We start from the raw sequence: 24,795 nt of genomic DNA on the forward strand, positions 1-24,795 counted from the left end.
AGTATCGGATGCCAAATGATTACCCAATCCTCCATTCTGTCTTCCTAGGTGAAGATCAGAATGACATGTCTATCTCTCCCTCTCACATAGGGAGGACATATTCCAATAAAGGAATGTACTCATTCCTATCACAAAGGAATGTACCTAAGCTCCCTGCTTAGCAATTTCCATGTTTCTTCCAAGTAAAAAACTTCCTTTTCCGGCCCCCGCTTAACTAGGAACCTATCACAACTTCTCATGTGGAACAACCAACTGCCTGAAGAACTCCTCTTTGCTTTGATGTCATAAGTTTCTTTTGTCATGGAGTCTTCATCTTTTGGGTCACTTCATCATAGGGCACAAACCATCCATCACTTTCATCCATGAGTTAGTCATGTCCTTACCTCATTAGAAAGTGATCCATCAGGTTTCCATCTGGCTTTGCTTTATGTCATACTGCTTTCTTCAAGCCATATTTTTTGGAAGGATCTTATGTCCTTTAATATGGTCCTCTTGGAAGTCATCCACAGATCTTCCCTTTGGCAGTCCTACATAAGCCCATCCAGATGTTAGTTCAAAAATAAACAATGAACTCTTAAATCAAAATTACCTTTGTGATGGTCTTTCATCATGACATCTTCCTGTAGGTATCAACATCCCGCATACAGATTGACACATTCTTCAAAGATATTCATTGTCAAGGGTCTCTATCTTTTTCTAACTTCCATCAGAGTCTTCATATCTTTCCAGGAGATATTCTAGTCAAATCTTCTTGTTCTTCGGATGTTGAATGCCTTCTTCCTTTGTTGTAGATTATCACGATCTCTTCCTTTCTTTTCACACACTTCATTCTCAGGAGCTTCCAATCAGAGTTTCTTAATTGTAGTCAGCTTCCTCATGATTCATATGAGAACATATTATGTTGATTTCATCTAGTGTGACTTTATGCTTTGCTGCAATCTTTCGGAGGAGGAGATTCTTTCTTCTCTTGATCATATTTCCCAAGATGGAAATAGTGATCCATATTATCTGCAACCATATGACATGACTTTCATAATAGTTCTCATCTTCCTTTCGGCTATCTAGACTTCTTGTAGGAGCTTCATTCGAAAGAACTTTATCCTTTAGACCTACTTTCCTGTTATATCATCATACTATCATCCCTTGAATCCCATGAGTTGGAATTCCTGATGAAACATTTGCTTCCTTTTCTAGATCAGTGAATCCTTTGATGAGGATTCCATTAGAGAAACTTGAGGATCTTTCATATCCTCATCCGATAGATGTTTCCTTATTGATTATGATGATCCCAGTCGATGATGACTTCTGCTTCTAAGTATCAATGAGGTTTCCAAGAGCTCCCATTCTTTGTAATCAATAGAATTTGTACCAGACATATTTTCTGCTTCCCATGTCACGAGCTCTTAAATGCTTTTATCATGATGCCATTTTCTAATTTGATGCATCCTATTTTATATACATTGCTTCTTATCTATAATTTACAAGTGAAAAGTACCTTCTAGTGAAGAAGATCATCTCAGTCATAGTAGAGATCTTTTTGCTTCTTCCTTCTTAAGCTTCTTTGTCTCAGGTTCTTTCACTTCCTTAATATGGGCTTCTTCCCTGTCCCTCTTGCGTTTAGGACAATCTCTTCTATAATGCCCAAGTTTCTGACAACCATAACATCTTTCCTTAGCCATGTTCTTCTTCTTTTTCTTTGGAGGATCAAACTTTACAAATTTCCCTTTTCTTCTTGACATTGATTGATCCCTTCTATTTGAGTTCTTGTTACTTTATTTCTTTAGCATGTCTTCTTCTGCCTTGCAGAGAGACCATAATTTGATGAATGGGATAACTTCCTCTTCACTAGTAGATATGAGGTTACCTTGCTCATCAGTCAATGCATTTAGAATAACGAAGATTATTTCATCAGATATCATTTTTTGGGATTCAACTGTGTGAAGTAAGTCATTAATCAATGACCATTTCCATGAGAGGTAGTCGTCACTGACTAATTTCTCATGATTTTTGAATAGTCCACTTAGCACTCATTACATCGGGTGATGCTCACAGGGTGAAGAAGTGGGATTGAAACTAGTGAAATGAATCACATAACGTCAATCATCACTTTTGGGGCTTGCATCCGGTAACCAGGACTTCCCGGGAGGTCACCCATCCCAGATCACCTCTGGGTCAAGCGTGCTTAACTGTGGAGTTTTCCCACAATCAAGCCCACTTAGCTTGCTACCCCATTTGCAAAAACTTAGCAAGTATTGTGGCTCATGAACCATTCAAGTAGAGTTCCTTTCACTCTTTTTGAATTTAAGTATTGAGGGGTTTTCACAGTGCATTATAGTAGATATCATTTTTTGGGATTCAACGACGTGAAGTAAGTCTTTTTGAGAAGAGTTTTCGGCGGAAATCACATTATAATACATTTGTTGACGCGTTTCGAACCAACAAGTGTGGTTCATCGCCAGGACAAGTTGAAGAACCAGATCATGGTTGCAGTATAAATAGAGAGATCAGGTTATCTAACGGCTACATTTGACCTAGAATGACTACATTTGACTAGGAAATGACTACATTAGACTGGGTAACGGATAGGACCAAGAGAAATGGAGAGGGACATATAATTAGTTAATTAAATCATTAGAAAGTTAGTTTTATTTCTATTTACGATTAAGTGTAAATTGTTTGTATTTAACCAAATTAACTAATAGGCTTATTATTATTATTATTATTTATTTTTATTTTTTAATCATCAAAGACTAGAAAAAGACATATAATAATATTATTATATTAAATAATAAGAATAAATGAGTGTTAAAATTGGAAACTAGGGCCAAACTCCAGGTGGGTCATATTATTTATGGCAGCTGATATTTTTATTGGATCCCTCTCATTGAGAGGTGTAGGATTGATCCAAAGATCACCTGATTTTGATAAGTATTTATGAAGTTATGAATTTATTTATGTTATGGACAAATTGTTAAGTCGGCCAACAACTTATGTAGGCTCAGAAGCCCAACAATCATGTCTATTCAACCACTACGTTTTAGTATAAATAGAAGAGGACTTCAAGTCATTTCTACACGCACTTGGATCTCTTCCTCTCTCTACTTGTCTTTGGGTTTTAGTAGGAGGAGAGATCCTAAGGAAAAGCCGGAACTGCTGGAAAAGTCGGAACTGCTGGAAAAGCTGGAAAAGTTGGAACTGTCGGAAAAGCTGAAAAAGCTGGAACTGCTGGAAACGCCGGAAATACTGGAAAAGCCAGAAAAGCCAGAAAAGCAAGAATTGTCAGAAGTGTCGGAAAAGCCGGAACTGCCAGAAAAGCCGGAATACCGGAAAAGCCAGAAAAGCTGGAAAAGCCGGAACTGTCGGAATTGCTGGAAAAGCCAAAACTGCCGGAAAAGCCAGAACTATCGGGAACTGCCGAAACAGCCGGAGCATCTGTCTCTGAAGGAAGGCAGCATGATGTATGAGATCATGGGCAATATAATAAGCAGCATGATGGTATGAGCATGGGCAGCATAATGATGGAGGATGATATGAGCATGGGCAGCGTGATGATGAATAAGACCATGGAAGATGCAGCATGATGAGCAACATGAAGATGAGAGCAGCTCAGTCATCAAGGTTCAACACATGTGACAGTACAACAATGTGTCACATGGTAATGTGTAGCAAATAGATGAGATGCAGCACTATGATAGGTGAACAAGTCACCTTAGAGAATCAGTGGAGGCAATATGTCTTCAACTGATCTCATGCCTATATCAAAAGTCAAAGTGATTGACTTCTATTGTAAATGTACTCTCTCTCTCACTTTCTTTGCTGAACTTTGAAGAACATAAAAGAAGAATTGATCAAGGGTTTCCCCACATTGGGGTTTGTCCCTGGTTGGCGCCACATCTTGTGTCCTCTTGTCTTGGCTTGTCTTCTGCGATTTATATTTATGTATAATCTGCAATTTACTTCATGCTGATGTGATTGCTAATGTGGAAGAGAAATTGAAATAAATTGCTCTAGCATAGAACATACGTAAAATTAACATGATATCAAAGGTGCGGTGTAGACAATGCCCAAGCAAGAGTGAAAGAGCAATCACCAAAGACAATAGGGACAAGACAAAAAGATCAATGGGTTCCACATCTCTCTTCTAAGTTCACAAAGGGTGAAGTCGAAGCAGAACATATTATTAGAATGGCGTAGCGGAAGTTTTTGATGGCCCATCTAAACATCACTTCATTGGGAAGTTCGGATCTAAGGGTGGAAGGAAAGGTGAATGCCTTGGTTGCAATAAGTTCGGCCATTATGCGAAGGAGTGTCCGAAGGTAATGCAGCTCATCAAGGAAATGGTCAACTCTTCAAAGAAAGCAGGGAACCCCGAATCACTTTTATGTACCTGATCGCAAGAACCTGGTGACCATCTCGGAAATGGAAGTCAAAGGTTTCAAGGTGGCACTCATCGATGGAAAGGTACGTGTTTGGAAATAGAATTTTCAAAGATAATTTTGAGTTCAGGGTTGTATCAAATTGCAGGAAGTCCACTGGGGACCATGTCCATTGTCACGTAGCACCAAAGGTCTGTGAGTCAGATGGTGACAGGGATGCCTGAATTCAAAAGGCGCATGAAAGTACATGTCTGAGATGTACCGAAGCAAAATCTTACAAGGGGACCATTCCCCTCATGTAGCAGGTCCACAGGTCTAGAACAACCCAAGGGGTCTGAGATTGATAATCAAGAATCTCGCATATGCAGGTGGAAGAAAGCCCTCTATGGCTTGAAGCAAAACACCACAGGCATAGTATGAGAGGATCGATAGCTATCTGATAAAGCTGAGATTCACTAGGAGTGAAACGGATCCCAACCATTCGAAGGTTGTGGATGATAGACCTCTCATACCAGCACCTTATGAGGACAACCTACTTCTAACAGGTGCAGACTCTCTCATTTGTAGAAGTAAGAGGGGGTTGGATTCCAGATGTGAAATGGTGAACTGCAACCCTGTGACTACCTCGAGGATCTTAACTTTCAGAAGTTATATGGTAGTGATGTCGGACCAGATTTGGGAAATGCCTCTGAATCTCATAAACTCATTCGCGTTGATGTTCTTGGTGAACTTCTGTCCGGATATATGTTTTGCAGTTAGCATGGTGAGCTCATATTTGGTTGAACCTCACTGGATTGGTGCCAAGAATCTTCTGAGATGTCTTCGGGGCACAATCTCTCATGGATTGAGATACATTGCTGGAAATATGAAACTGCATGATTATTCGAATGCTGATTGGGCAGGCAGTGTGGAGGATCACTAGGTCACTTCTTAGTGTTGTTTCTCTTTGGATTCTGCTTTGATATCATGGATGAGCAGGAAGCAGAAGTCGGTTGTTATAAGCACCACTGGGACCAGATACATATCTACAAGTATGATCTCGTATGACGCTGCCTAGTTGGGGAAGCTCTTCAAGTGAGCTATTTGTACCACTGTGATTCTCTGTGACAACCAGAGGTGGGATTCGATTATTGAGGAATCCCGTATTCGACGATTGCTCCAGCATATAGACATCAGATACTACCTTATCTGGGATATGGTAAGTCTATGAGCAAGGAAGCTCCATCGCTATGAGATGATGTACAGGTCGCTACACTTTGTCTAAGTCCCGGGGGAAAGATCAAATCTGTGATTTGCCCGAACGACTTGGAGTCGTGAAGAAACCCTTGTACAAGGGTCCTGCATGTTGTATACATTGAGCTCTGAGAGCTCTAGGGGCTTGTGTTTCTTATTGGAGAAACATACGACCGTAGGGTGACTCACCCTCCCTTGGTGGTGCGCATTGGGACAGGATGATTCTCTCTCCTATGGACAGGATGATTCGCTCTCCTGTGGACAAGATGATTTGCTCTCTTGTGGGACAAGATGATTCGCTTTCTTGTGGGACAGGATGATTCGCTCTCCTGTGGACAGGATGATTCGCTCTCCTGTGAACAAGATGATTTGCTCTCTTGTGGGACAAGATGATTCGCTCTCTTGTGAGGTCTGGATGATGTGTTCTCCATGACAATTGTGTAGAAGGATGATTAATTCTCCTGTGAGGTCTGGATGATGTGTTCTCCATGACGATTGTGTAGCAGGATGATTAGTTCTCCTGTGAGGTCTGGATGATGTGTTCTCCATGACGATTGTGTAGCAGGATGATTAGTTCTCCTGTGAGGTCTGGATGATGTGTTATCCATGACGATTGTGTAGCAGGATGATTAGTTCTCCTGTGAGGCCTGGATGATGTGTTCTCCATGGCGATTGTGTAGCAAGATGATTAGTTCTCCTGTGAGGACAAGATTGATTAAGTTCTCCTGTCGAGGCATCCTACCCATGCAGTGTGGGACTCATAGGAAGTACCTTTCATCTGATCAATGAGCAAGGAAATGAGGATAGGGACCATAGTAGTATTGATGGATGCATCGCTGTATCTACTGTACTCCCTATGCTAGGATGACCTTCATTGATATGGGATCAATGATACTGGTCTAGGACCAGTGGTAGGAGTTGTACCCACTATGACACTGACTTCGGGTCGGTTAAGGACTGGTCTGGGACCAGTGGCACATACTTGGAGATTAACTTCGGGTCAGTAGAGTACTGGTCTGGGACCAGTGGTAGGAGTTGTACCTACTATGACACTGACTTCGGGTCGGTTGAGGACTGGTCTGGGACCAGTGGTACACACTCTGAGACTGACTTCGGGTCAGTGGAGAATGGTATGACACATTCTCGATCAATTCTTCTTCTTCATGGTTCAGCAGAGCTAAGTTGAGTAGAGCAGAGCCAGCAGAGCTGAGCAGAGCATAGCTGAGCAGAGCAGAGCTGAGCCAGCAGAGCAAAGCTGAGCCAGCAGAGCAAAGCTGAGCCAGCAGAGCCAGCAGAGCAGAGCAGAGCCAGCAGAGCTGAGCAGAGCCAACAGAGCTGAGCAGAGCAGAGCCAGCAGAGCCGAGCAGAGCAGAGCAGAGCCAACAGAGCTGAGTAGAGCAGAGCAGAGCCAACAGACCAGAGCATAGCCAACAGAGCTGAGCGGAGCTAGTAGAGCTAAGTAGAGCAGTGCAGGGCACTGATAGCAGAGATAGTATAGTTGGACATATGGATCAACAGATGGAGTTCTCCCTAGTTGAGAGGGAGTGTTAAAATTGGCAACTAGGGCTAAATTCCATGTGGGTCATATTATTTATGGCAACTGATATTTTTATTGGATCCCTCTCATTGAGAGGTGTAGGATTGATCTAAAGATCAATCCGATTCCGATAAGTATTTATGAAGTTAAGAATTTATTTATGTTATGGACAGATTGTTAAGTCGACCAGCAACTTATGTAGTGTCAGAAGCCCAACAATCATGTCTATTCGACCTCTACGTTTTAGTATAAATAGAAGAGGACTTCAAGTCATTTCTACACACACTTGGATCTCTTCCTCTCTCTACTTGTCTTTGGGTTTTAGTAGGAGGAGAGATCCTAAGGAAAAGTCGGAATTGCCAGAAAAGCTGGAAAAGCCGGAACTGCTGGAAAAGCTAGAAAAGCCAGAAAAGCCGAAGCTATCGGAAAAGTCGGAATAGCTGGAAAAGCTGAAAGAACTGGAACTGCGGGAAAAGCAAGAATTGCCGGAATTGCTAGAAACGCCGGAAATGCCGGAAACACCGGAAATACCGGAAAAGCCGGAAAATCCAGAACTGCCGGAAAAGCCGGAAATGCTGGAAAAACCGGAAATACTGGAAAAGCCAGAAAAGCTGCAAAAGGTAGAAAAGCTGGAACTGTCGGAAAAGCCGGAACTGCCGGAAAAGCCGGAACTACTGGGAACTGCCGAAACAGCCGGAGCATCTGTCTCCGAAGGAAGGCAACATGATGTATGAGATCATGGGCACCATATAAAGCAACATGATGATATGAGCATGGGCAGCGTAATGATGCATGATGATATGAGCATGGGCAACATAATTATGAATGAGATCATGAGCATGGATAGCTTGATGATGAATAAGACCATGGAAGATGCAGCATGAAGATGAGAGCAGCTCAGTCATCAAGGTTCAACACATGTGACAGTACAACAAGGTGTCACACGGTAATGTGCAACAAATAGATGAGATGCAACACTATGATAGGTGAATGAGTCACCTTAGAGAATCAGTTGAAGCAATATGTCTTCAACTGATCTCATGCCGATATCAAAAGTCAAAGTGATTGACTTCTATTGTAAATGTACTATCTCTTTCACTTTCTCTGCTGAACTTTGAAGAACATAAAAGAAGAATTGATCAAGGGTTTCCCCACATTGGGGTTTGTCCCTGGCTAGTGCCACATCTTGTGTCCTCTTGTCTTGGCTTGTCTTCTGCGATTTATATTTATGTTCTATTTGCAGTTTACTTTATGCTAATGTGATTGCTAATGTGGAAAAGAAATTGAAATAAATTGCTCTAGCATAGAACATACCTAAAATTAACAATGAGTAATAACTAAATAGTCTAATTAGTTAGTTAGTACTTTGACTTAATTCATAATTTAATTTAATTATATTAGAAACGAAACAATTTTTATTTAGAATATAAATAAATGTCAATGGAAAAAATATATCTATTTTCAATTAGTTAGTTAATTCAATTTATAATTTATTTATTTTTCATTAATCAATGACCATTTCCATGAGAGGTAGTTGTAACTGACTAATTTCTCATGATTATTTCGTTATCAGATACCATCTCTCCTAGATCCTGCAATTGTCCTTTTATTTGAGATGCTTTTGAAAGACACGATGATATCCCTTCATCCTTTGACACCTTCAATTTATATAGATCATATCTAAGTTTTATGATCTTTTCTATCGTGCTCTTAGAGAAAATTTATATTAGTTTATCATATATTTCTTTAGATGTCTCTAGCTCAGCTACATAGGAAATGAGTGGATCTTTGATAGACTCCTTTAGAATATTTTGAGCCTTGAGATCCCTTTCCATGTATTCAGATAATGCTTGTTCTTCAGATGGCTTGGAGACCTTTCCATGAACATGATCAATGACTTCATTTACTTTGAGGACTATTTCTATCCTTCTTTTCCATGCAAGGTAGTTTGATATCCCAACCAACTTTTGGTTCTCCTTGAAACATGAAGTCATTTTCACTAGATTAGATTATAATAAAAGGTACTTACTTGAGAAGATAGGATCTTCAACTTGATGATGAACTTGTTGCTTCGGATGATCTCTTTCAAGTGAGATCCTTGCTTCAATAGAGAGAAGATTGCCTTTCGATCCAACCTTCCTTAGATTTGAAGAGCTTCCACTTCTTTGGTGATGTATGTTCTCTGGATTGCTTCTAGGGTTTTGGTCTTTCTGCTTGCTTCCTCCTTGTAGATGATTTCAAGACTCTTGTTGGTGTAGATTTCTTCGATCTAGGGTTTTGAAGATCTTTCCCTAGGTAGTCCTTGAATTTGCTATGATCCTTCTTCGATGCTTGATGTCTTGTGTGTCAACTTGCTTTTGAATGCCCCTTTCTGACTTCAACACCTAAGCTCCGATACCATGTTGAGAAATCTAGGGCATTCAGAGTTACAAGATTTCTCTGCTTGATAATTGCTTGTGATACACTTTTACTTCTTAGCTTATAATCTTTTCTTTGTTATGTTATTATTGTGTTCTCTTCATCAAGACAATTACCAATATGCACAATAAAAGACAAGTGACACAGTATGTAGGCTTCTCAGCCAGGGCCAAAACCTCTCACATCTTGAGAGGAAAACCCGATCAAAATTCTTTTTCTAAATCTTCAATTGACAAGTACCAAGACCATGACATAAGCCCTTGACTCTAGTATCCTCACAAGAACCTTGCCACTATCCTTGATGCTCTGCCTCTTCCCTTTGACTTCCTTCTTGATCTGGAACTGCTCTCCTCGACTCTTTCTAGAGAAACTCGGTCTCTATCCTTCACATTGCTTCTTCTCGGCTTCCCTAGAGAATCTCGGTCTCTAGGTCTTCATTGGTCTCTTCTAGAGAAACTCAGTCTCTAGATCTCGGTCACCCAAAAGAATCCTTCTCTTGCTACCCCAAAAGAAAACCCTCCTTCGCTTGCCCAAAAGAAACCTTTCTTCGCTGCCCCAAAAGAATCTCTTTCGTTGCCCCAGAAGAAACCCTTCCTTCATACTGCCCAGAAGAATCTCTTTCTTCACTGATCCAGAAGAATCTCTCTTCGATATGCCCAGAAGAAACCTTCTTGTCCTTCCTTCGCACTTCTCTTTGCAGCTCCTTCGCACTTCTTCTTTACCCTTTCTTCACACTTCTTCTTTACCGAAATCTTGTTGAGTTTCTTGCTTCTAATGGAGGCCGAGTTAGGCTATATATACACTTCCACACATGTTCTTTGGGCTGACATGATCACTTGAAGTTAGGCCGACTTCTTCTAGCAACTTCCTTCATCGTTGTAGGCTGACTTGAAGAGGGTAGATGACAAGTTCTTGGAGGATACTTTACATAGACAAGATTGACCTTTTACAAAGTGTAACATGACTTCATTACATGACAATGACTCTAATATTTTATGACTAGATGACAAATAAATCCTAAAGACTCTCAATGGGAGTCTTGACTCAAAAACAAAATCCCTTGCTGATGAAACCTTTGAAGCAAGTCAATAAAATAAATTTTATTTTTCTTATTTACATCTCATTACATAAAATCATATTTACATGTCATTAAGAAGACTGAACCTAGTATACCCCTAAGGAAAACCTTAAAAGTTTAAAGAAAACACACAAGCTTAATAAAAAATAAGACAAGGTTTCAAAAACTAAAAATAAAAAAATGAACAAACTACAAAACAAGAGGACAAAAAACATTAAAAGGCCCACAAGCCAAAGAGGCAAACCAAAAATCCCAAAGGGAATAAAATGAAAACTTACCTCAAGGGACCATTTGAATGGTTTCGAAGAATGGAGAGGCTTGCCCTACTAAGCTTAAGGCCATCATCCTTGTTGAGACCGTTGTTACCCTTCACGATTTGCATAGACTCCTTGACATACCTTTTTGAGAAGCAACCTACTTTAGTGAGTCTAGCCAAAACCTTCATGTCCTTAATAGAAATATGTTGCATTTTTTTCTTGGAATGTTCTGCTAAGGTTGAGGACCTAATGCGATCATTAATAATAGCAAATTTATGTTCCCTAAGTATGACTTAAGTTGACCTCCTTGTTTGCTCAATATAGATAAAGCCGCACAAACAAGGGATGTGATAGATCTTTTTTTGCACTTGTGGGTCCATGGGGTCTTTAATCAATTCTAGGAGACTCCAGATAGTGTTAGGAGGTTGAAAAATCATTTGAATTTGCTTTCTTCCTAAGATTGTAGCTATCGTCTCCAATGTAGCTTGGACATAAGGGAGCATTAATTTATGCTCTATTTCAGTCTTATTATCTACCTCACAAGCTCTAGATGCTTTTCTGGCCTTCTGGAATGTTTTATTGATGTGCCACTCTTTCTACCCCCTACTCTCGATCAATTGCTGCTTCTCCTGATATAAGTGCTCTTCATCTGAGATTCTCAAGGCATGTGTGGCAAGGGTATTGATAATCCCTAGCTTGTGGGAGTTCTGGAGGCAACAACTTGGAATGGAGTTGTTTTTGCCTAATTCCATGGTAAATTGAATATGCTCTGACTGGCCATTCAGATGTTCCACAAATATGTTGAACTCATCTTTACCATGAAGCCATGTTTAAGATATCAATTTGCTTTTATGTCTATCAGAATGAAAGAATGAAATAATATTGGTTTCAGCTGGCCAATTTTGGTCAATGGAACTTTCAAATACATCATATACAGTGTTCTAAGGGGAGTGAGTAAGGTGTTTTCACGCTAATCTCCAAATGACAGACAGTACAGGATATACAAAGTATGAGGATACTGAGTAAAAGTTTTGAATTTTTTCATGGTTTTTGGACCATATGCTGAGGAATCTTAACACGTGTTAAAGCTTTGTTTCATGATTTGTTTTTGTGTGAATATTTTCCATATCCTTGCTCAATCTAGATGTGTTCACTCTACTGTGACACCTGTACAATCCTCTGGAAGTGATTAATTTATTATTTATAACGTGGCATCAATTCTGAAACATAAAACAGTCCACTTTTAGTGGTATATGCACACTTTTATGTCAGTTTGAACTTCACATATCGGTTTTACTGACACAACTTTCTTAAGTGGCAAGGCTCTTTGTCGAGCTGATCCTAAATCTCTGCATGCTCAGTGGACTATGCTTTTGCCCACTCATGATGTGCTGCAACCTCGGTAAGCTTCAGTTCTCTACTTTAATAGTCTGGCATTGATGAATCCAAAGTTTATTCTTTTGCTTGAAAAAATTACTATGCTGTGTCTTAATTGACTAACAGTGTAGGATACAGGCATTATCAGGCAACATTGATGACCTGTTTGCTGTTTGATCCTATACTGAAGGTACTCACAGGAATTGATCTCAAGTATTATCTTATACTATTTCTGGTTATATTTAAGGTTGGAAATAGAGAGAGCCTGCATTCAGAGCAGTTTCCTGGACTGTAGGAACTAGGAAGAGACTTATTCTTGTCTAATACCTCTATATATTGGGTCTAACTAATTCATTGGTTTTTCTATCAAATCTGTTCAAGACACGGATGGCTGCTGCTGCAACTCTAGCTACAATGTTGGAGGGTCCTTCTTCTGTTTTCCTTCAAGTAGCAGAATATAAAGAATCTGCAAAATCAGGGTCATTTACGACACTTTCTAGCTCACTGGGTCAAATACTGATGCAGCTTCATGCAGGTATCTTCAGGAACTTCATGTTCTAGTTTCTATTTATTGAGTCTTGACTCTTGACACCATATTATTCCAGGGGTATGGGGCACATTTTCTCAATTACTCCTGGATGATGTAGCTTGGTATTTTGAAATCATATAATTTGATGTTCAAAGATATGGTCAGTATATATGGATTCTGTCACTGAGTCATTTGTTTTTATGCAGGTCTTCTGCACTTGGTTCTCAACGAATCTCACAGTGGGATGCTGATGACCATTTTTAAGGCTCTCTCACTTTTGATATCTGCTACTCCGTATGGGCACTCCTCTATATTTTTTTTTTCTTGGTTAAAAGCTAAAATAAGTGTTTTTTTTTTTTTATCCTTTTCTGTAGGAGCTGGAAAAGTTAGCATTTGATTCAAATCGACAAATTATTTGAAGTAATGGCATATGCGTTTTCTTGAATTGGTGCATAATTTAATATTAAATTACTTATTTTCATAGCTTCTAGTGAGGTTGTTCATCACACTCCCTTATCTTCTGTATTATGTGTATTAAATTTACAGTCACATTAACCAGCTACGATTATTCGTGGATATTAATGTTTTGTTTCCATTTTCATTTTCTTTTGCCTCACTAAGTTTTACCTTATTAAAACAGGTTCAATCGGTTGCCTCAGGAACTTCTTCCTAATGTTATATCTTCAGTAGGAAAGAAAGCAAAGGAACTCTTTACATCTTTGCTGGACCAGAGCAACTTAGTGGTTGGTTAACTTATCTTGTCTTTGGTTTATTTGTGAAAATAAGTACTACCTTTAGACAGTGTCATTTAATTTGTTTTCAGGCTGCTTCAGTTAGCTGCCTGGGAGCAACGTTGAACACAACTCTACCGTCTCCACAAGTAGCAGCTATGCTTGCAGCGGAGTTATCATCAGGTTTATTTCTATAATCTAATATGATATTGATTTGTAGTTTGTAGGTCACTGTCGAAAATATTGACTGTTGTTTTGAAGAATGTATCTGCTTTAGAGGGTCAGTTCTATCGGGGTCTGCTTGATTGAAGATATAGTGTTTGGACATTTTCGTATACCAACTCATTTTTCTTAGGCATTGTTCTATTCATAAGTTTATCATATGTCCATTTTAGTTATGGTGATCCTAAGGGTCTTCTATGGGATTTTATTGCTTGTTTGTTAGGTGAATGCTTAGTTTTTGTTTACTATGTTAATATTAGGATGTTTAAGGCTGTGTAGGGACAGATGACAATCAGACACTACTTTCTATGTTGTTTTCGTTTACGGAGCCAGTGGCACATCCAGTCATTCGTTTCGAAGCTTTGCAGGTAAGCTGTATAGATGAGTTGCCTTGTCAAGAGAGAATTCATATTGTCAAAATAGAAAACTAAGGTAACAGCTTTTATGCTTTTACAACATCGGGAATGCATATGAAGAGATTGCTTTTCCACACCGTGTTTACTTGGAAGGTCTCTAAACTTAAAGTTACTGAGAGGCCATGGCTTTTCTTTTCTTTCTATCCAGTAATATCTATTTCGTGTTTAGTGAGCATTGCTATTGGAAACTGAAATTATATTTTCATTAATAGCAAGTGACAATATTCTGTCAATTGTCACTCAAGATATATAAGCATGTAATGTGCAGCTCTGAGGGAATGCTTGATGCATCTTCTGATTGAAATAATTATAATCATAAAACAATAAAAAGGGTATTGTGGTGAAAGTTTGCAGCTGGATTTTGTATATTGTTTTTTTTTTCTGGGTAGCAACTCAGAATTTTCTAAGCTTTAGGAATGTCTTATGGTTTTGCATTATGTCTTTTTGTCTACTTTTCTGTTGAGTGGTTGTTTTGCACAAGGGTACTAACTATTTTATATGATAAAATCATACAGGCCCTTAGAGCAGCAATACACAATTATCCATCCATTATGTCTTTATGTTGGCATCAAATTTCTTCAACTGTATTGGGACTACTTGAGTCATCTTATCTTGACACTGGTGCACATGCAACATCGACAACATTCTGCAAGGGAACCTCCAGGCAAAACCTGAGACCAGTTGATGACAAAACAATGCTGAGTGCTGTAAAGGTGAGAACATTGAGCTTGAGAATAAATTTTAAATAAATTATTGTAAGACTTAGTCTGTGTCATCTGAATCTGGCATCATGAAAGTAAACATGCAATAGAAGGCATTAAGGAACATTTTAAACATATGTAAATAGTCGCTTTCTTGTAATATTGAAAATGATTATTTACATATAGGAGAATTCTGAGTTGATAATGAAAATGGGCCTTTGAATAGGAAAGTTTGCGGGGCAGAAATTTGTGTTCATGTGGTAAAAATGGATTTCATTTGAAAAACAATTAATGTTGTGTCAAAATACTGCTGCATTCATCTATCTTCCCAGCAACCATCTGTCCATCATTCTATCTTAAGTCCATTGTCAGACCATTATCCCGACTTGCAAAGAATACAACATAGATGTGCTATAGAAAGTTCCCAACAAGCTGTCATTTAATAGATATCTGGTTAATTATAAGTAGCATAAGAATGTAATAGGGTTGTGACTTGTTCTATAATTTAATTTACTTTTAATTTAAATGTTATAGTACATTGGTGGGAGTCGGTGGGACAATAATGTAGAAATTTTAAGAATTGGGCAATTAATACAAATTCCAAAATCTCAGCACATTTACTTGAGGTTTTGCGGATCTGTTTTTTGTGAACATTGTGGAGCTGAATCTGAAATATTAATGTACAACAGTTAATATTACACTTCTGTCCAGGTCAATTCATCAGGCGGCCCAAGAAAATAAATAGTGAACCAATGTACTTCGATGCTAGCAAGTTACAGCCCTTAGCACACACTTTTCAAAGCGTATAATGGATCTGAAATGTCTTATAACAGCACTAAATCTGCCTTTTATCGTCTAGATGTATATTTAATCACTTAACCAATTCAGCTCTATGTTATATCAAATGAGCCTGAATAACCAGGGTTAAAATCTATTAAATCACGAAGACAACACAAGATAAAAACAAATATGGAAGTACCCAACTTTGGACAGCTGGAAACTTCACACACACACACACACAAGAATAAGTTTAGATACATATCACAACAAGTTGTAATGTCCTCTATGAATTGAGGACGAATAGGACGAAGTAGCCTATCAATCCACGTAGGTGATGTGAAAAACCAGTGACCCAATTCCTACTGCAGCAAACTGATGATATTTCTCCGATTTGTTAAATTACTTTGAACAAATTACTTGCAGTTTTCTACGACAAATATCAAAATACATACACTGCAGCCTACACAAAATAAAATATTGCGGAAACTAAATACTGCACTGGAGAGAAATAGACACACACACAATTACGCTGTTGCTTTTGGATAATCGTCCTCGGAAAAATCCAATCTGGGAAAACGAGTGTAGCGGCTGAGGGTTTTATTATTATGCAATAGTAATCTGAGTACGAATCATTAGATGCCCAAACTGGCAATCTGATATAGAGAATAAATTGGCAAAGAGGTAGTGAGAAAAATCACACTATCACTAGCGATCTGAATCTGATCCAGGCTCTGAATGGATAGCCCCACGCTGCCTCTGTGCAGTCTCTATGTCAGCCTACACAGATTTGCATCACAACCTATAGGCTCTGCATCACCCATCTCGCTGGTTGATTTGCCTTTGGAACTTCGACTCCCTTCGGTCTCACACCTTGGCTTTTGGTGCTATGTCTCGACTCTCCAACAAATTTACGGACTCCCTCTGAAGCTCTGTGCTGCCTTTGCATGGCACTGCGCTGCCTCTCTAAAACTCTCTATGCCTTCTTTGCCTTGCACTATGTGGATCTGGAAAAACTCTCCTCTGGTCTACAATCCTTGCCCCTCTCTCACTGCTTTGACTTTACTGAATCACTTCCGACAACTCACAACTGCTACTTAGGAAATCGACTTCCCAACAAAATCGAACTGCACAAGTGTGTTCTCCAAGTGCCCATCGAACTCCTCCTTATAATCTCTCGTTGGAGCACCAACGACCAAGATTAAAACATAATCAATGGCTAATATTAGTTGGGAGTTGATCCTCGTCTTCTTCAAGAAGATTCACACCAGATTTAATTAATACCCTTTAATCAACCAAATTTCCCAAGTTTAGACTTAGGGAACCATTTAAAAAAATAATTATTTTAATTAAATCATCTCTAGGTGGAATTTTCCCAAACGATTTCTGGGTATTGGAGAATGCATGTGTCTTAGCCTCTCTGCAAAATGTCGAGGCTAGAGCACATCCGATGCTACAGAAATCAACAGGCTATAGTCCTCCATAAAGGGGAAAACCCCAAAAATCCCCACTGTTGGGCAACTTTTGGGGCAGCTGGGCGAAGAAACCCAAAAATTAGGGCTTGGAGTAAAGTTTACTCAATCATTTTGAAAGAAGAAGCCCCTCTAGGAAATCTATATATATGTGAGGGATGAATTCATTTTGGGCATCAAGTGTGAATCAATTCATTTGTTTCTTCAGCATTAGCTTTGAGGGTTTTAAGACCCCTTTCTCTTTGTTGATTTCGGTGGTGAAAGATTCCACCCTAGTTGACACATTTTCTATTTCTCTACTTCTGTTCTGGCATAGGAAAGCTCTAATAATCAATCTCTGTTTGGGCAACAAAGTTTTGGAGTGGCAATCTTTGTTTGAGCAACGAGTTCTCTAATGCCTTGATCCTTATTTGGCATCAAAATTCTGTGAAGTCCAATTTTTGTTTTGACACAAAAATTCTTGTCGAAGGCAGTGAGGAAGGCAAGATCTTCTAGGTTTGGTACAAAGGTGTCACCTATGGTCAACAAGGCTTTTCTATTGGTTTTTAATTGTTCTGACCAGTGTTTTCAAAACCGTTTTTAAAAACCGGTTACCGGTCAAACCGGCCAGTTAGCAAGGCTGCCGGTCTGAATCGGCCAAAAAAACCCGGTTGGACAGGGCATTTTGCCATTTTTTAGCCCTAACCGGTGAAAACCGGCCGGTTTTAGGCACGCCCACTGAAACATGCAAAAAACGGATTTTTGACTGTGGTTTAGGGGTTTTGGGGGGGAACTAAAGGTGTTTTCCCGCCAAAAACACCCTCTCCAAGCTATAAGAGACCCCTCTCACTCTCATTTGTCTCACACAACTGATTTGGAGTGTTTGTGAGTGTTTGTGAGCTTGGAGAGTGTGGAGTTTTTGCTGAAGTAGTCATCTTGGAGTTGGAGTTGGAGCTATTTTGGAGATAGTGTGTAGCTGTCAGTGGAGTTGCCATCTTCGAGAGGAGGCTAAGGGAGCTAGTTTGCATTTCCAGGTAAGGATTTGCACTTGATAATTCCTCATTTGAGTCTGCTGTCCATGATTTTTTTTTTTGTTGTTTTTTATTATATGTGTTATAAACTTCTCACTTCTATGATCTATCGTGTATGCTATAAACTCTCTAGCTCTATGCTATCAAATTATGTAGCTTGAGCCTTGCATGTGCATTTGTTTTCCTACATTTATCTTTGGTTTTCCATGTTGCTTAGCTGCAAATTTTTTTTTAAATGGCAGATTTCTTTGCAAATTGTTATTATTTCAAACAAACATGGCTCCAAAAGGAAAGGACAGTGCATGGGCTCATTGTGATGTAATTGATGGAAAAATGATATGCAAATTATGCCATAAATCTATTGGAGGTGGGGGTGTTCTTAGGTTGAAACAACACTTGGCTGGGATAAGAGGCCAAGTAAAGCCATGTGATGCACCAAATGCACTGTTAGGTCCTATTAGGGCAGAATAAATTTCCAAGCTTGAAAATTTTTATGAGGATAAGGCTAGGGAGAAGGCCATCCAAGATGACATTGCAAGGAAGAGGGAATTATTAGAAGCCATGAAAGAGAGTGGGTATGATGATTATGAGATTCAAGACTCCTCGTCTATCCCTTCCACTAATGACCCCTTTCACTATGTTCATCCTTCTGTTGGCCAACCATCAAAAGGAACAAAGAGAACAAACATCCAAAGTTATTTCTCATCTTCTGCCAACATTGCCTCTTCTAATCCCACTCCTCCCAGCCAAGTTCTCAACCCACTTTGGATCAACATTGGAAAAGACAATGCAAAGAAACTTCTCATCAATACATTGCTAGATGGTGGTATGATTCAGATATCCCATTTAATGCTACTCGCTCACCTTATTACCAAGCTATGTGGGACTCTGTTATAGCTGCAGGAAAGGGCTTCAAAGGCCCTAGTATGCATGACTTGAGGGGAGCTCTTTTGCAAAAAGAGATATCTTCCATTGATGAGTATTTGGTTGAGTTTAAAGATTCATGGCTCAAAATAGGTTGTTCCATTATGTCAGATGGATGGTCCGATGGAAAGAACCGCACTATCATTAATTTCCTTGTTTCTTGCCCTCAAGGAACCATGTTTTTGAAATCAGTTGATGCATCTGATAAGGTAAAGGATGCAGCCCTTCTATTTGACCTTTTGGATAACGTTATTCAGGAAGTTGGGGAGCAGCATGTTGTGCAGGTCATCACTGATAATGCCTCAAACTATGTTCTTGCTGGAAAGATGGTTGAGACCAAATATAAGACCATATTTTGGACTCCATGTGCTGCACATTGCATAGACCTCATGCTTGAGGATATAGGCAAAGTGGAGTGGGTAAAAAACACTGTAGAGCATGCCAAGTGCATTACAAAATACATTTACAACCACTCATGGGTATTGAACCTAATGAGGAAACACACTGGGGGCAAAGAGCTTGTTAGGCCTGCAATTACGAGATTTGCAACTCACTTCCTCACGTTGCAATGTCTCAATGGTCAACATAAAAACTTGCAGAAAATGTTTTCCTCTGAAGAATGGTCTGAATCTCAGTGGGCTCGTAGACCAGATGGAAAAGATACCAAAAAGAAAGTGTTAGACACTTATTTTTGGAAAAGGTCTCTAGAGCTTGTGAAAATTACCGAGCCCCTTGTTAAGGTGCTAAGGTTGGTGGATGGGGAAAGATTGGCCATGGGCTACATTTATGAAGCTATGGATCAGGCAAAGGAGCAGATACGGGCAGCTTACAAGGACAGGTTAGCTAAATATGGCCGTATATGGGAGATCATTGACAACAGATGGAACAATCAACTCCATCGTCCTATACATGCAGCTGGGTATTTTTTGAATCCAAAGTATCACTATAAAAATCGGCTAGGAGATCTACATGATGGGGAGGTCAGAGCTGGATTGATTGATTGCTTGGAGCGCATGGTCCCTAGCCATGTAGACCAGTTGGAAATACATAGACAGCTTACTGTTTTCAATATGGCAAGTGGTACTTTTGGCAAAAACTTGGCAAAGATGGCAAGAGATGTGGACCAACCAGGTAAGCAATTCCAATTTCCATTTTGTTTTTCTTTTCAAGTTAAAATTGTTTATGTTCTTTACAATTCAAATTATAAACTAAGTTACTAATCAATGTCTTTTTCTTTGCAGCACATTGGTGGGAGTCGTTTGGTGGTCAGTGCCCTCAATTGCAAAGGTTTGCAATTAGAGTCCTCAGTCAAACTTGCAGTGCTTCAGGTTGTGAGCGCAATTGGTCTGTTTTTGAGCGCATACACACGAAGAAGAGAAACCGTTTGGAACAAAAATGGTTAAATGATCTTGTTTTTGTGCAATACAACCTTCGACTGAGGAGGAACCAAATGATGAGCAAATCACCTGATCTAGATCCCATTGTGTTGGACGATATTGATCCAACATCAGAATGGGTGGAGGAGACTGAAGATCCTGTGTTTGAGGCTGATTTTGATACCGACATGGCTTTAGCGAGGGATGAAGCAGATTATGTGGCGGCATCAGAACCAAGATCAGTAGCGACATCAAGGAAAGGCAAAGAACCAATGGAAGGCACTTGTCGTGCAGGTCGACAAACTCGTGCTTCCATTAGGTCCACTTCTATTGTCATTGGTGGCATTGATACTGAGGTTGCAGATCAGGCTGAGGCATCCTCAGACTCTGACCCAGATGATGTCTATGTAGCTCCTGATGATGATCCTGTGTCTAGTAGTGGTGATGAACTTGATGATTGATCATGTGTACACTGTAGACTTGTAGTAGGCCAATGGCCTCATAGCTTGCAGCATTGTTAGAGCCTCATTTCTTATGTATTTTGCTATTTTGTCGATGATATGTATTGTACTCGGTGCCATTTTGGTATATTCACCTTTAGATGGGATATAAATGAGCAAACTTTGCATATTTTGTCTCTATTGGCTTGGAATCATGGTTTTACATCTTAAAAATAGTTTTGTTTCATTAAAAATTAATTATTTAATGTATTTTTTTAAAACCGGTTCGTTTAGACCAAACCAGTCCCGGTTAGACCGGTTCCGGTCGGTAAACCGGTTCATTAGGTGGACCGGTCTGGTCACCGGTTCCGGTTTTAAAAACATTGGTTCCAACACAGGTCTACGGAGGGAGAATTGAAGCAAGATTATTCTTGAAGGAAGCGACACTCTTGAAGGTCTTTGAAGTACCGAATAAAATCTAAACCTAGTACTGTAGGAGGGTTTGTCTTGATCAACAGAGTTATAGTGATGATAAAAATATGAATAATGGGCATGACTAAAATGCCGTCCTAGAGAAAATGGAATCAGGTGGCCTAACTTGCAACTAGTAGTTTGAAGTTGGGAGACTATGATAGCATGAACAAGAAACTATGAAGCACTAAAGCCATATGCACTTGGAAGAGCATTCATACAGAACAACGAGGGTTTGTATTTCTAATTCAATATTGTTCCCCAATTCGGCCCTACATTAGTAGTCTCAACATTGATTAAAACACTAAAAACACCATGGAAGGTATCGAGTCCCAGATACAAATATTCATCAATTTGATCTTTGGATGCGTGCAAAGGATGGAGAAGATGAATGCCATAAGCAAATATTTGTCGAAGTTGATCTCTTGACGGGTATAAAGGACGAAGAATGTGAACACAACAAATCGAGCTACATAATGACAAAAGAAAAAAACAAAAAAAAACAAAAAAAACAAAAAACCTTTGACATGAAGGATTCAAATTCACATTTTCTCTTGTCGTCACTGATAAATTCTGTAATCATTATTTCGTTTTCATTTTCAAATTAGCCATGTCCAAGGATTTAACAACCTCCCAAGGATATTAGGTTTTTTGAGTCATATATTGAGGATTAAAGGTTTCCATGGCATATTTATGAAAGGTATTTCCATATATCAATTGTATCACAACTTGTTAGATTTCTACGAAGGGTATTCTATGTTTTACCCCTCCCCATCTTTTTTGTTTTGTATTTTCTGTGTAGTTATGCTATAAAATTCTCTCTCTCTCTCTCTCTCTCTCTCTATATATATATATATATATATATATATATGAAATAAGCATTAAAAAAAATAAAAGATAAGTTGGGATTAGAACTTCATTATATAGTTTTTATACAAGTTTCAACTATTTACAATTGCATAATTATTAGGATTATTTTTTTTCACAATGATTCTTTGTTAAGACTATCATTTTCACAATTGGGATTTGTCTTAAGCAACTTAATTTCATATATACATCAACACGTAAATGTTTAGGATATGTGTGTTGGAAAGAAAGGTTAGGCTTTGGGTAGAGATAACATAAAGTAATCTCAAGGGTTGCAATGTGTAAGGGTTGTAACCATGCTCCGATACCATATGTAATGGCCCAAACCTCAAACATAGTTAGGCACAAATAATATATTTTTTTTTAATTCATTAGCTAATAAATGTAAAGAATATTTCAATTATAACTGACATAATTCATCATTGTAGTGGGTGATGAAAACATACCTGTGAGATGAAAAAAGGTTTTACTTACAACTTTGTAGAGATCAAATTGATATGCACCGATGTCTTATCTAGCAAACTACAACCAACATGTTGGGGATGACTCTCCACCGAACCATAGGCGTAGCTGTGCTATGTCTTTCTATAGCATGCCACATTGGAGTCTTCAATCAATTATCTCTACTAGTGAACCTCTCTGATCCCAAAATTCTCCTAAGAAAAGAATGCCTCACATACTCCTCATGTATTAAATAGAACAACTTATTCCAAAAATGGGAGGAAAAACTTCATGCACATAATCCATGTGTCATTATGCAATTATTATTATTATTATTTATCTTGAGTTTTTCTTTCAATTGACTTTATTTTAAGTTAACTTGTCTTTTTCAATAAATTTCCTATTACTTATTTTACTCTTTTAATTTCATTTATTTTTTATGATCTTCATTTTATTATTTATTTATTTATTAATAATAATAATAATTCCATAATATAGGGCATTACAGTCAAGGCAAAGTTTGACACAACCATTTGGAGTAGGAGAAAGAATTGTAGAGGAGAAGTCTTCAAGAGAATTATTTTCCTGCAGATTGGTGACCCATACAGTAGTGGCGACAAAAATTGTATGGCCTATTTAAAATTTTTTGTATGACCAACATTCGTAAAAGATGTAGGGTTTGTTCAAGTCGTACAATTTTAAAAAGAAATTTCGGTGGGGCACAACAATGGCTAACAATAATAGTATGATGAATTAAAAATTCGTTCGACAATAATTAAAACTATGATAAGTAAATATATGCTCTGGTACAAGTTGTTAAGGAGTGTAAACAGTATATGATGGGAAAGGAGATAGTAATCCACATTGATCACCAACCACTGCAGTATTTGCAGGCCTTGAGTAAGCTACAACATACCAAGCATGACAAGTGGATGGAATTTCTATAAAAGTTTCATTTAGTGATCAAGTATGAAGGGCAACACAAACAAGTTGGTTGACATGATTTCAAGGCCACCCACATCAAAGATCACAACTTTGGCAACCGTTATGCACATGGAGACTTTCAGCCATGATGCATAGAGAAAGGCATATATAGAGGATGAAGACTTCAAGGAGGTGTTTCAACAATTGCAAAGTAGAGTCATGCACATGATGGTGACAACACTGTTAACTACCATCTCCAGAATGGGTTACTCTACAGGGTAGATAAATTATGTGTTTCTAAAAGCAAAGGACCGCAGTTGATTAGAGAGGCTCACACCTCCAAGGTTGCAGGGCATTTTGGTGTTGAGAAGAGAATGGGTAACTTGCAGAGGTATGTGTATTGACCTAGGATGTAAGAAGAGGTAGGTAGGTTCATAGTAGGATACAAGGTTCATAAGAAGATGCATGCTTTGTTGTACCAACAATCCTAGTAACAGGAAATAAGGTTTATACCATCCCTTGCCTATAGCCACTCGTCCTTGGGAGAGCATTTCCATGGGTTTTGTGGGAGGTTTATCAACAACCCGGAAAGGACATGACTATTTGTTCGTGGTAGTTGACAGTTTTAGCAAGGTGTGTGTTTTAATGCCTTGTAAAAGGACCATCAGTGGGCAAGAAACAATGAACTTAATCTTTGGACAAGTTTGGGTGCACTTTGGGATACTTGGGAGCATCGTTTTAGTTATGGACGTAAGATTTCTCAATTCATTTTGGAATACACTGTCGGAGAAGATGGACATGAAGTTGAAGAGGTCTACAACATTCCATCCACAAATAAATGGGCAAGTAGACGTAGTCAACATGATTTTGGTGTAGCTTTTGAGGGTTACAATTAGAAGCATCCTTAGACATGGGATGAAAATATGGTATATATGCAATACAGTGATAATAAAGCAATCCACATTTTTATTGTTAAGTGCCCATTTGAAACTTGTTTTAGATATTTTCCACCTTCACCTTTGGATATTGCATATGGGTAGCAAGGAGTGAGGAAGTATCTCATTGGGGATGCCTTAAGGGTAAAGAAATTTGTTGAGAAGATCAGGCGGATCCATTTGCAAGTACAAGAGACAGTAAAGTGATCACAAAAAAGCACAAGGGCAGACATGATCAACAAAAAATAGAGAAGTCATTCAGGATGGGAGACAAAGTATGGTT

At 38.8% G+C, this 24,795-nt stretch overlaps 1 protein-coding gene across 5 annotated transcripts in view; it reads left to right on the forward strand.

Moving 5' to 3' along the window:
* Positions 1-24,795, forward strand: part of LOC149220110 (ARM repeat superfamily protein) — a 276,511-nt gene that overhangs the window by 117,428 nt on the left and 134,288 nt on the right. For 3 of the 5 annotated variants that reach the window (XM_089384660.1, XM_089384657.1, XM_089384656.1), the window contains 8 exons: positions 12,222-12,301; positions 12,403-12,466; positions 12,658-12,811; positions 13,012-13,099; positions 13,446-13,548; positions 13,629-13,719; positions 14,029-14,126; positions 14,690-14,887. In XM_089384660.1, coding sequence (XP_089240786.1) covers positions 12,222-12,301; positions 12,403-12,466; positions 12,658-12,811; positions 13,012-13,099; positions 13,446-13,548; positions 13,629-13,719; positions 14,029-14,126; positions 14,690-14,887 — 876 coding nt within the window. The remainder of the gene's footprint in view (positions 1-12,221; positions 12,302-12,402; positions 12,467-12,657; positions 12,812-13,011; positions 13,100-13,445; positions 13,549-13,628; positions 13,720-14,028; positions 14,127-14,689; positions 14,888-24,795) is intronic. The other 2 variants (XM_089384658.1, XM_089384659.1) reach the window with 2 other exon arrangements.

The sequence above is a fragment of the Pinus tabuliformis genome, chromosome Q, assembly GCF_031772625.1.
Source record: "Pinus tabuliformis cultivar Carrire ecotype Pingquan chromosome Q, CPIR1, whole genome shotgun sequence".
Lineage (NCBI taxonomy): Eukaryota > Viridiplantae > Streptophyta > Pinopsida > Pinales > Pinaceae > Pinus > Pinus tabuliformis.